General features: G+C 41.9%; 1 protein-coding gene across 3 annotated transcripts in view; it reads left to right on the forward strand.

Moving 5' to 3' along the window:
• Positions 1–13,009, forward strand: part of FRS2 (fibroblast growth factor receptor substrate 2) — a 97,816-nt gene that overhangs the window by 74,592 nt on the left and 10,215 nt on the right. For all 3 annotated transcript variants that reach the window (XM_075931660.1, XM_075931656.1, XM_075931650.1), the window contains 2 exons: positions 4,625–4,783; positions 10,457–10,620. In XM_075931660.1, the coding sequence (XP_075787775.1) occupies positions 4,625–4,783; positions 10,457–10,620 (323 nt within the window). The remainder of the gene's footprint in view (positions 1–4,624; positions 4,784–10,456; positions 10,621–13,009) is intronic.

Below are 13,009 nucleotides of genomic sequence, written 5' to 3' on the forward strand. Positions count from 1 at the left end.
GAACAATTCTGATAAATGTCCAGCATTTTAAATAGGGTGGGTTTGATTGCTCTGGAGCAATTTGTCTGCGTTGCATAAAAAGATCTGGGAGACTTCCAGTTTCCAAATCACCAGAGACTTGTAATATTTCGTACTTTTTTGCAGTGTCATCACTAATATTTTCAGAGTTGATTTAATGGCTTTTGTAGAGAGTTGCATCCAACTTGCCTGGTTTGGAGGGTTGACTCTCCTGGTGTTCTCTTTTTGGGGAAGGAGAAATGTAAAAATTAAGATTTCAGAGAAGCCTTTCTGAAAACTAACAAATTATTTTAGCTGAATTCATCACTACATCTGTTACGAGGGCAGCAGATGGGGGGAGGGAGGGAGGAAGGTACAATAAACCTTGACTTGTGTGATCAGGTCTGTCTGCCTTGTTTATTTTTAAACATAGTATTTAAAACACTTATTTTCTATCTTTCTCCCAAAAAAAATCACATCTTTTTATAAAAAACCCCAAAACATCAGTGAAATTATACTTTTTCCTAAATTCTGCCTTTTTAAAATATGAAATAAGTTAATTGCAGCACATTGTTCTTGTCAAAATGAAAAGTGGCTTCTGCTACTCTTTCTTACCCTTAATCCTGAGCTGACCAGGAAGTCAAAATGGGCAAAGAGCTATTGTAAGTTACACCCAGTGCAGCAGTACCTATGTGGCAGCTGCACTAGCCAAGAAACAGATGAAGTACTGTGTGTTCTATGACACCCTTTCTGTGCTTCTCTATCATGATGTACCACCTTCATAATGGTGTTGGGGAAGTGGTGACTACTTCAAGGATTCCTCTGTGTCAAGCTTCCTGCAGCACAGTGCAGCCACATTGAGGCTGGAGATCTGGCTTAGTGTGATTAAAGAGTGCTAGCTTTTAAAAAAAATTAAAGTAGATCTGAGTAATTAGTCACCCATTTTTATTTTTTGTTAGATTAAGTTGCATTCTTAATTGCCCTTAACAATGTGCACTTGTTGTTTTTTATTATGAGGTTGGTAAAATAATACTAATTAGAGCCCCTAATTGCCACAGCAATACTAGTAGCCATAGTAGTAGTATTTGCAAATTTGAACTCCAGAGTAACAAGAGTAGACTAGCAGTTTCTAAATCAGGGGTGGGCAAGATTTTGGAACGTGGTCAAGGGCCGTGCTCTTTCATGATATTAGTGGAGGAAGTGCCGGGTCTGGGATGGAGGTTGAGTGCAGGAGGGCATATGGGGTCTGGGAGGGAGTTTGGGTGAAGGAAGCAGTTATGACCTGGGGTGCAGGAGGGAGGTGCAAGGTTTTGGGTTGTGACCTAGGGCAGGAAGGGATTGTGACCTGGGGCAAGAGATTGGTTTGCAGGGGTTTGGGTTGTGACCTAGGATAGGGGATTGGAGTGCAGGAGGAGGTCCAGGGATTGGGTTGTGACCTAGGGCAGTAAGGGGTTGTGATCTGGGCTAGGGAATTGGGATGTAGGATCTGGGAGAGGGGGGGTATGGATTCAAGAGGGGGGCAGAGAGTTTGGGTTATGTGGGGTGGCAGAGGCTTGCGGAAGGGGAGGAAGGGGCAGGGGTGCCAGAGGCAGGCTCTGGCTGGGAGACTTATCTGGGCAACTCCCAGCTAGCAGCTCAGCAGGGTTCTCAGGCAGCCTCCCTGCCTGCTTTACTCCTGCACAGACTGTGGGGCCATGTGTGTCAGTGAATAAGAGCCCGAAGGGGGAGGGTGCTTTGTGCTCTGCCTGTTATTCAAACAGGAAGCTCCCATTGGCCAGAAACCGGTCAATGGGATTGTGCTGGGGCGGGGACAGTGCATGAAGCCTCTCCCCCCTTCGCTCCCACAGCTGCGAAAGAGAAATGGCCCAGCTGCCTCTTTTCTGAGCAGCATGCGGGGTGGGAGAGGCAGGCAGAGAGTCTGCCTAAGGCTTCCTGCTGTGACTGTGGGCTGGATCCAGCCCATGCACCTTATTTTGCCCAGGCCTATTCTAAACAGATATTCCCCTGCAATGTTTGCATCCTAAAGATGACAGCGCTGAGCATATGAAAATGAATCTAATCATGGAAAAAAGAAAAACTGACCTAGAAAGTTGAGAAGTGCAGTAAGTTAAAAGCATAAATAATGAAAGGTTATTTGGATTTTAAAAATTCCTTGTTTTTAATTATCTAAACTTTTATTAAGAACAAAGGTAATTACATTTGTTTACTATTTGTGATGTTTAAAGTGGCACTCTAACACAAAGAATTGAAAAAACTTTAAAATAAATCTCATTATATATAACACCTTTTCTTAATGTAAGATTTAAAATAATTTGGAAAATGGTTTTACTCATATTTGGCTCTACCATGGTCAAATTTCACTTTTTAGCAGTATGGCTGTCACTGGAAGTAAATTATGCGCTCCCCCCCTCCCAAAAAAAACCCACCACCAAAACAACCACCCTAACTTTATTTTCAATGTCATTGAAAGAATTTTCTCTTTTGAATTTTCAGACTTTAGATCAGTATAACTACCTTGCTCAGGGGGTGTGGAAAATCCACATCCCTGAATGATAATTGTACCAACTGAACTTCTGCTGTAAGGAGGGCTTTTTTCTGTCAATATAGTTGCAGCCAGTTGGGGAGGTGGAGAATTTATGCTGACAAGAGAGGTTATCCAGTCAGTAAGGTAGCGTCTTTATTAAGCACTACTATAGCACCACTGAATTGGTACCGCTGCACCGCTATATGTGTAAACAAGAACCAGATTATTTGTCGACCTTCTAAACTTGAGGCCCACTTCAGAACTTCACTAACCAACCAGCATTGTTTCTGTGGTGGTAAACTGGGTATAGTATTACATTATATGGAAGAAAAAAACCCCCAAACCCTGGTATCACAGTGCAGGAATTTACTTTTCTTTGTGTGACTTAGCTACAGGTAATTTGGATTTTAATATGAAAATATTTGAGAAATTGCTGTAATAAAAAGTCTTGTTTATTTACTTTCTCCCTGCCTATGCAATTTAGTGTATTGCATGTTTGGAAGAACTAACAGTTTGGGAATTGAATATATTGTATTCCTTTTAAAAAATAAAAGGGCAGATTTAAATTTCTTAAAAGTACACTGTTATTTTCTGAAGTATTAATACTATATCAGGCAAAATGTTAAATAAAAAAATTCTGAAGAGCTTCACACAAATTGTTTAAACCTAGAGTACTACATGTCTTTGTAAGCTTCTACCATGTGCAGACTTTTTAAAATAATTAACACCAAAATATAGTCAGTATGTTAGATCTATCCTCATTCTGTGTTACTCGAAAAGCAATCAGAAGCTTGACATTCACTTCCTGTTATCTACATGATATATAAACATAATTGCATTGTCAAAACGTAGAAAGATATACGTATCTTAAAATAAAGATACTTTTTTAAGTGTAATCCAGTCTTCTGAAAAAATAAAACCACATACACACTCTATTCTTTTAACAAGAATGTCAACTTTAAATTAATGCTTTCAATGGAATGAATAAACCAAAGCTGCGTCTTCCCTGGTGTCTCTTTGCTTGGGATGGTAAGTTGGGCTCCCTCTACTGTTCAAACACAAAGTGGCACAATACTTGGGCAGTACTGTATATATAGTATTGCTGCCAGCTTTGTATTTTTGTCTATCCCTAAGGCAGAAAAATAACTTGGTTTGTTGCTGTTTGTTCCACACAATCTGTCTCTAGCCCTTCATTTGAACCTTCTTTAAGAACCTGGACTTTTACCCTATGTCAAAACCCTTCTTCCTTATTTTGCAGGAATTTTTTTATGGTAACTCAATATAAACCTGATAAACATATAACCTTGCAGCACCAAAGTTCTGTTCTTTGTAATGGTCTGCTAGGGGCTGCGCCTCCTGCTCACTATACTCGCAACCCCCCTCCTTGGGAGTAGGCAGCCCTGGCTCTCCCCACAGCTGCTGGCCTGCTCCTGCTCTCCCCGCCCCCCTAGTTGAGGATGTTGGGCTGGGTCAAGGCTGCGGCTTGCCTGGTTCTCATCCTTCTGCCACTGAGGGGTAGGGCCAAGCTGAGGCCGTGGCAGACCTGGCTCTCTCCCTCTGGCTGCTGGGCGGTGGGTTGAGCCAGGACGAGGCCTTGTCAAATCAAGCTCCCTCCAGCCACCGGGGGGGGAGGAGGGGGGCATATGGACACGCACGCATGAGAGAGGGAGGCCAAGTGGTTCCTAACCTTCCCCCACCCCCGCAAAGGGGAAGGGTGCTTGGCATCACTCTGTCATCCCACAGGAAATGGGGTTTTTTAATAGAAAGATTTATCTGATTATTCATTTTAAAACTTCTGTTTCATGAAGTGTTTTTTTCATTTAGCACCCAGAAATGTAACTGATTTTTCTCTTATTGGGTCTGTTATTTTCCAGACTGTCTTTTTGGTGCATTGGAAGCTTATTAATTTATCAGGTACTCCTTTAAAGGGGTCTCATGATAAATTTTTTGTGTAACAACCAAAACAAAATTATAATAGCTCAGTTCCTTTAACAGGTATTCGTTAAGTGGACTCCCAATGAGTTACTTAATTACATAACTGTTTTTAGAAGCAGTTCTTGTTTCCACTTAAAGGGACCTATAACAATTTTTGTGTGTTCATAGGAATCTTTGCCTTCAAGTGTGCTCGTGCAGAAGAATTATTTAATATGCTACAAGAAATCATGCAGAACAATAGCATAAATGTGGTAGAAGAACCAGTAGTAGAAAGGAATAATCATCAAACGGAGTTGGAAGTTCCAAGAACCCCTCGAACACCAACCAGTAAGCATGATTTCTGCATGTAATGTGAAACCTTGATTTCAGTTGCATATAGCTCTTCAGTTGGCAGCATGCAAGTAACTTAGTTAAAGAATGAATACAGGTTTAAATACTATTGCCAGCTAAAGTGTTTGCTGTAGGTATTTTGTTTCTTTAAGTACCATTGCTGAATTCTCACTTCTGGATCTTCTTGCTCTGGGACAGGAGAAACCAGAATTCCCAAAACTGAAGAATTTGGCTAGGCTCGGCTCTAGTAGGGGCTAACAGCAGTACACAAGTACCACTGTAGTATGTGTACATGTGGGTCACTTTGAGATCTTTTCTAAGGGTTGCCTAATTGCAACCATTGAAAATTATAAGCACCAGAATCATTGTCCAAAATGTTCACGTTTAAAGAGTGTCATTGGTTCCTGAAGGGCTGAAAAAAGGTAAAACAGCAGACTTGGATCTCTGTTTCTATGAGCTAAACAAAATATTGCTGATTTTTTTTCTTCTATAGGCAAGGTTCTTGAAAGCATTTCTGCCACTCTGTAGCAGCAAATTGCTTGGCAAAGTTTGAATTCTCTTAATGTTGTCCCTTTGGTATGCATGCACTTCTGACTGGAGGCTTTCTGTAACGGTGCCCATTTGGCTTCCGCATGCATTCCAGACATCCTTGAGGCCTTACCCAAGACATAGAGGTGCAAAAGCAAAATGCCCTTCGTTCCTTCTCAGCTACTCGAAGGCCTGAGACTGGTTCACTTTAGGAGTACTTAATTTGGTTTGTTGTTCATTTAGTTTTCTTAAGTTTAGTTCTTAGTATTTGATTTTGGGGGTTCTGTTTGTTTTATTTTCTCATCTCTTCTTTCCTCATTTAAGGGGTTATTTTGAAGATCATCATCTCTGAGGTACATGGGCATTCTTAGGCTTCATACATTCTCTCTTCTGCCAGGAAGTAATCTCTGTTAGTGATGGCCATTCTCGGTGCTTCTTCTGTATGGGAAACATCCTTATCCTGGCAAAGTATAAGTTCTGCATTTATTTTAAAAGGGCACTCATTAAGAATAGAGTAAGAGTTTAGAGTGCTGATGGAACAAGCCCTAAGACTGAGAAACCTCCCCCTTTATACTAGCTTCTGAGCATACTTAATGGCTCCATCTTCCTCTGGCTTATATCACCAAGAGACTCACGGAACAAGACTAGGTTCCAGCAAGAAGAGTACTAAATCTCCTACCTGAGAGGTTTTTTTTTTTTTTTAAATGAAACCCTTGGTCACTGATTTAAAGGAAGTGTTATGGAGACCTCTCCCAACAGCAGTACCATGGAGACTGAGTGGCTCTAGTACTGAAGTAATCTAATCTTCCTGTCTAGAACTGATATCTTAATTTCAAGTGGTCATGTCCATTCCAGATAAACTTTGAAGCAGTCAATGCAATTAGACTCCTGCATACCTCCTTTGAGACCGATATCAGCATCCCAGAGTGCTACTTTGGTGTCACCCGAGCTTACTAGATGTATTCATTCAAAGTGTTTCATGTCCTCGGTGCCAGCACATTCTAGAGGAATACCTCTCTTGGTACTGATGACAGTTTCTGCAGCATACCAATTAACTTCTACTCCCATTCCATCGGTACTACAGCTGTTCAGGAGATATTTTTTGTGTTGGATGAGAGTCTCTAATACTGGACAATTACCTGTACTGAGATCACGTCTTGCCCAGATTTCCTAATGTTCTCATACGTACCATTCAGGATGAGCAATAACCACCTCCAATGGATTATGTTAAGGATGAATCCGATTCTCAGATTTCTGTCCAGGAATCCCCTCGCTACACTACAAGACATTTACTCTTCTAGAACTTATACTGAGGAGGAGAATGGGGATGGAGGGTGGGGAAATGACCTTGACTCCCATTCCCTTAGTACCGCAGATGGATGTCTTCTCCCATACCCGAGAGACCCACTCAGTGGCAACATCAAGATTCCTCAGAGGACTGTCTTTTTTTTTTTTTTTTTTTTAAATTCACAGGTTAAACCCCAACATGGGACTTGAACTTCATTCTTGTCTTACAAAATATCCCTTTGAACTATTAATCATGTGTTCTTTATTTCACCTCTCCATGAAAATTGTTTATTTTAGCGGCCCTCACTTCTGCTTAGAGCAGGCATGTCCAAAGTCCGGCCCGCGGGCCAATTGCGGCCCGTGTTCCGGTTTAATACGGCCCCACAGGTAATTTGGCAATACAGGCAGTCCCCGACTTATGCGGATCCGACTTATGTCGGATCCGCACTTACGAACAGGGCTTTCTCGCCCCGGAGCTCACAGGCAGCGGTCAGCCACCTCGAGCTCCGGGGCGAGAAAAGCTGCTCCCGGTGCCCCTGGTCTGCTGGGGACCGTCTCCAGCAAACCAGGGGCACCGGGAGCAAAGTGGTCCGGTGCCAGAGCAAAGCCTCAGAGGCGAGGCACCCCTCAACCCCCCCCCCCCCCGCTCCCGCTTTGCTCCCTGTGTCCCTGGTCTGCTGGGGGGGGGGGGAGGGGCGCAGCTAGTGTGCCCCCCCAGCAGACCAGGCTTTTGTTGTGGACCCTGGGGCAGAGCAGCTGGGGCGCTGCTGGGTTGGTCCAGTAGCGCCGAGGAGCGGTGCTACTGGAGCAACCCAGCAGCACCCTAGCTGCTCTGCCCCAGACGTCCCCAAGTCAGCCGTTGCTGAAACTGACCAGCGCTGACTACAGTTGCTCTGCCCCGGGCTTCCTGGAATCAGCTGCCCCGGGCTTCCTGGAATCAGCTGCTGATCAGTTTCAGCAGCGGCTGACTTGGGGTTCTTAAGTTGAATCTGTATGTAAGTCAGAACTGGCGGTCAGTTTCAGCAGCGGCTGAATCTGGACGCCAGTTCCGACTTACATACAGATTCAACTTAAGAACAAACCTACAGTCCCTATCTTGTACGTAACCCGGGGACTGCCTGTATCTATCTTTTATGGCCCCCAACGAATCCATATGTATTGAGATGAATACATTGTAAGATCTCAGTTAATGTCAGTTGGTCTAAATCAGTTATAAATATATTTGGACACAACATGTATACTTGGTGTTATGTTCCTGTTCATATTTTTTGAACTTAAAAGTTGACAGACAACCTTTATTACCAATAATATGTAATGTACTTTACGATGTTCCTGACATATATTTCAGCTTCCTGGATTTTTTTTTTCATCTGGCCTTCTGATATGAAAGGCAGAGTGATTTAACACCTGTTTAGATTTGTCATCCATGTGATGAAATGAAAAGTATGCCGTTTGCAATAAACTTTGCATAAAATAGTTAATTTGCGTTTAATTTTAATGGTTCAAAGAATGTCAGGCAAAATGGTCGGCCCTCACGCATGTTCACTTCATAAAATCTGGCCCTCTTTGAAAAAAGTTTGGACACCCCTGGCTTAGAGGGTTGGAAAACTGGTATCTTTACTGTCAAATCCTTCCTTCAATGTTTTTCAAAGAAAAGGTTTTGCTGCAGCCAAATTGAGCTCTCCTATGACACCTTTGTTTTTGACAGGATGTAGTTCTGAAGACATGGCCTGTAGAGCTGAACAAATTATTTGACTTCTGGCATTTTAGAAGACTTGTATTTCACAAATGTCGTGGTATGGATATATGCATCATGGTTTGCAGTTACCTTCCATTTCTCATGTCTGCAGAACATATTTTATAGTAGGGAAGCCCAAATTCTTCCCTGTCCCCCCATGAGTTTTGTTTCTCAGAATATCTTTAACTGGGTATATTTGTGGATAATTCTTGCTTATTGATGGCTCATTCTCAAATCCCTCTGCATAGTTGCTTCTTGATTAGTAGGTGGTAGCTCAGCCTCCCTTTCTTTAAGAAAAAAGAGCTACTTTGCATCTTGTCTGTTGGCATCCTTTTGTCTGCAAGAGATGGTGACAATTGCAGCCTATGATGTAAAGGGTTTGCAAAATCTCATGTGACTGAATAGTCCAGTCTGAGATTTGCATGATCTTTAGCAAATGTATATGTATCTTGGTTAGGAGCTGCTTTCCTGAAGTACATGTAAATCATTGCCTGATGCAGTGCCTTTTTATTCTGAAACATCACATCCCTTAAGCTACTTATTTATTAAGCGTGAGAATTCCATTATGATGGTATCTTCAAAGAAGAAAAAATTACTTCTAAATCTTTTGAAGAAATCATAAATCTCATTTTTCCATGCATCTCCTTTCAGAGTTTGGGGATTCTACTTAGAAAGAGGTGTGCTCTGCCTTGTGATGATTGTATATTTGTGCTTTTATTTGTGTGTGTGTGTGTGTGTGTGTGTGTGTGTGTGTGTGTGTGTGTGTATATGTGTGTGTGTATATATATGTCTATATATAATCTTCAAAAATAACACTGTCTGCCTGAGGTGAGTGGGTTTTTTTTATACGCACTCACCCTTTATCTCTGCAGTTAATGGTATATTGCTACTAGTCAGTATTCCAGCCTTTCACCTCTTTCCCCGAAAAAGGGGGAATTGGTAGTTGTACCTTTTGAACTGTAGGGTTGGAGATTGTACACAAAGTCCTCCAAAACTCCATTTGGGGAGTTCTGGCCAATCTGAGCTTATGTCTACACTACCACAGAAATTTTATCTAAGGTACGCTACTCCATTATGCAAATAACTCCTTCTTCCCCGGCCCCCCAGCTGGAATTTTGAGCGGTTACACAGTTACTCAATTACCTGCTTTTTAACACCTCTAATCTGTTGTTAATTTGGCAGGTCTTTATTAGACCTGCTAAATTGACCCCCTGGTGCATCGATGACAGATCATCAACTCCCACTGTAGTGTAGATATGGCCTGAGGCTGGATGCTTGAGGCCTAAAAGTCAGGATCTTGTGATGATGATATTACAGACAAATGTTACTACAGACAAATAGTTGTCTTTTCCTCATGGAGACAACTTCATGTTGGTAATACTGATGAAAAGAAGTTTGATAAAAACTAAGTGCTATCAGAGGGTTACAGTTTATCCATCTGTGTCGTCCTTGAATTCATTTCAGATGGTAACCTAGAACTTTAAAACTGAATTTAAAAAGTGGTTGAATGAAATTTTCAGCAGTATAAACTCTTATGACATTACAGGAATATTTCTTCTGACAATCTTATATACTTATTTTAACTGAAAAAAAAAGTGTTGAAATTTGGCAGTATATAGAACCACTGAAATAGTCCAGAAAAATCCATTGATTTTTGCAATTTTTTTTCTTACAAAATACTTGTAATCTATGGCACTTATTGTCCCATTTTATATTTAGCTTAGCATTTATTGCAGTTCAATGCAATTTTGAAAAACAAATTTTCAATGGCATTTGTATGTATTTTACATTTTGCTAGATTATTTCCTTGTTTATGCATGCAAAAGGCTGAATTTAAGAAAATGCTTGATGTCAATTCACTTTCTTTTATTCAGTGATGGTTGCTTTCCAGATTTAAAAAAATAAAAAAACTGCACATGATTCCTCAGTTAAATGTTGAGGGAATCTGAGACATTTTTAGGCACATGTCTGGTCCTGTGACCTTTTGGGATTTGTTAAATAGATTTATTTTGATAGTGCCCACAAAACACTTTCCAGAAAAAAGCAAAACATCTGAATGATACATAAGGAGTCACCATGGATAGCTTTTTAATCTATCTTTTTTTAAATTGAATTAGCTCCTGGGTTCAGTGCACAAAGTTTACCTAATGGGTATCCCAGATATCCCTCCTTTGGAGATGCTTCATCACATCCTTCTAGCAGACATCCCTCTGTTGGAAGTGCACGGCTTCCTTCTGTAGGTGAAGAGTCAACACATCCATTGCTTGTAGCAGAAGAACAAGTAAGCATAGTCTTTATTTTCATGCATTTTGGGTTCAGCATTAATTCTACTGTTCTTGTACATATTCTGTATATTTGTATTTGCACCTGTTTTCCTAGCTTTGTTTCCATGGTGGAAAAATGTGGGTTTTTTTCCCATGATTTTGGCTGTGCATATCTGCACAATATGTTGTATTGATGTAGAATGTTTGGGGTGGTGGGGGGGGGAAGGAGAGAGAGAAAGAGAGAAAGAGAAAAAATCTGGCAAAAGAACAACTTTGTTTTCTTAGCTGCTTGATTTAAAATAAACATTATGATACAAATAAATACATAATAATTATGCCAACAGTTCCCAATCAGGAACTTAAGTCCCTCTTGTGATGAGTGCTGTGAATACTCATATTATGACAGTTCCTGTCCCATGACAGTATAACAATCTTAGCATGTAATAAGAAACAGGTACTGGAAGGAAAAATGAGCTAAAGCGCTGAGAAAACAAATGTGGGTATAATAAGAGCCAGATGAGAGGGAGTAATGGAAAAGTAACTGAGGGTGATGATGAGATTGGGTGGAGAAAGAGGCAGATGTGAAAATCAGGGAGGTGGATGGAGATGAGTGAGAACATAATATGGAGGAAAGAGGAGGGAACCAGTAGCTGGAGTGTTCAAAGAAGAATGAATGAAGTGAGGGAGGAGAGGGGTTGAGAGGGTATAGAGTGGGAAAGAAACCAAGTATCTCGCTATGGCTTTTTCAGCATGTGGGGGAACCCTGTGGGGGAAATTAACCACTGTGGGGGAAATTAAGACCCATGTGGCTGTTGATGTATGAGGCAACCCAGAAGAGCAATAGTTGTCACTGGTGTTTCCTCTTATTTTTTTCATCCGTGTGTGGGATGAATTTTATGTGCACTGATGTTGAGGAGATGTGTGCCTCAGGAAAAACAAAAAACTTAATTATAGTATACACATTTTTAAAAGTTAGCATTGGGATAATTACTCCAGCCAGGAAAGGTTAGGCATTTTAGAACTCACTACTCAAATAATTAAATTTAAGCACAAGGGGAAAATACAATTATGAAATGCATAGATCAGTCAAACAGCACTTTGCAAAAATAAAATTACAGAGACTATATGTGAATTGCTCATACTACCAAGAAGTAACAACATCACAACAAGTATGTTGTTGAGAGGTGAGCATGAAAGAGACAGCATGTGTGTGTCTGAGAGTCAGCTGTTGGGGAAGTCCAAGATACTGCATCCTGTATCTTTAAGGCAATCACACCAAAAGGCTCAGACGCAGCAGCTGAGCTCTCCTGTTGCTGAGCCCAGTCCTGCCTCTCCTGCTGTGCGAAGATGGTTGGGGGGCAAGTAGAGGGAGGGGGTGTCAGCCAACGGTCAGGGCAGTGAGTCCCTTATGACTGGCTGAAGTTCTTTTAAATTGTGCTTGGTTCTGTTACAGCAACTGAAGGAGTCAGGTTAAAGCTTAAACAGTTACTATTTTATTGTTACAGGGTAAACTTAGCTGTTAAATGCTACTGCTGTGTTACAGATAACACAGCCACTACAAAGGACAGGACAGAAATTACACTAATAAGGTCACTTACAGGTACCATGAAACCCTTTTGGTTCTCTGAGCTCTTATTAAATGCATGCAAAATAGACATCTAGCAGGTATATATTCTCACCCCTGCGTTCCAGACTTGGCGTGGCCAGTGTCTTTCTCTCACTCCCTCGGGAAGAAGGAGGGCGAGGTTGGGCATCCCACAGACCTCGGGAGACAATCAATACCTGCCAGTAGGTGTAGATGATTGGAGCTCAAATGGGGTGGGCTACTATACCCCTCTTTATACCCTTTGGGTCACGTAGGCTTCTTCCTGGTCTCAAGTGGCCAATTAGGAAAAATGGCTTTGAACGCCAAGTTTCCCACGAAGGGTGCAAAGCATAATTCACACCTGGGAAAATGCAGACAATGGGCACCTCTGGTATGTGATGGGCGAAGATTCCTCTCCTGGGACAGTGCAGGCGTGTCAATTACTGGTACTAGCCATCAGGACAGCAGGAGGCCCGGGGTCGTCAGCTAGCCCATTTACTGTCTGGTTTCTGTTTATGGTAGAGTCAGGGACAGGCAGCACACCTGTGTTCCCAGGGCATCAAAGGCTGACTGCCTTTCTCTTGCTCTCTGGGGGGGGCTGAAACCAAGATGGGGTTCGTGTCTGGCTACAGGGGGATAGCCTGACATCAGCACCCCCCTGCCTGGACTCTGCACAGTAAGCAAGAGGGTCCTTGGAGCAGCTGGCCAGGAGCTCCAAACAGTGCAACTGCGGAGCACTAGGAGAGGGGTACCTGAACACATGCCACTGTATACATCTTCCTTAATCAAGTGTGCGGCATTTAATTCACTCATGGGTAGCT

Source organism: Pelodiscus sinensis, chromosome 1, assembly GCF_049634645.1.
Source record: "Pelodiscus sinensis isolate JC-2024 chromosome 1, ASM4963464v1, whole genome shotgun sequence".
Lineage (NCBI taxonomy): Eukaryota > Metazoa > Chordata > Testudines > Trionychidae > Pelodiscus > Pelodiscus sinensis.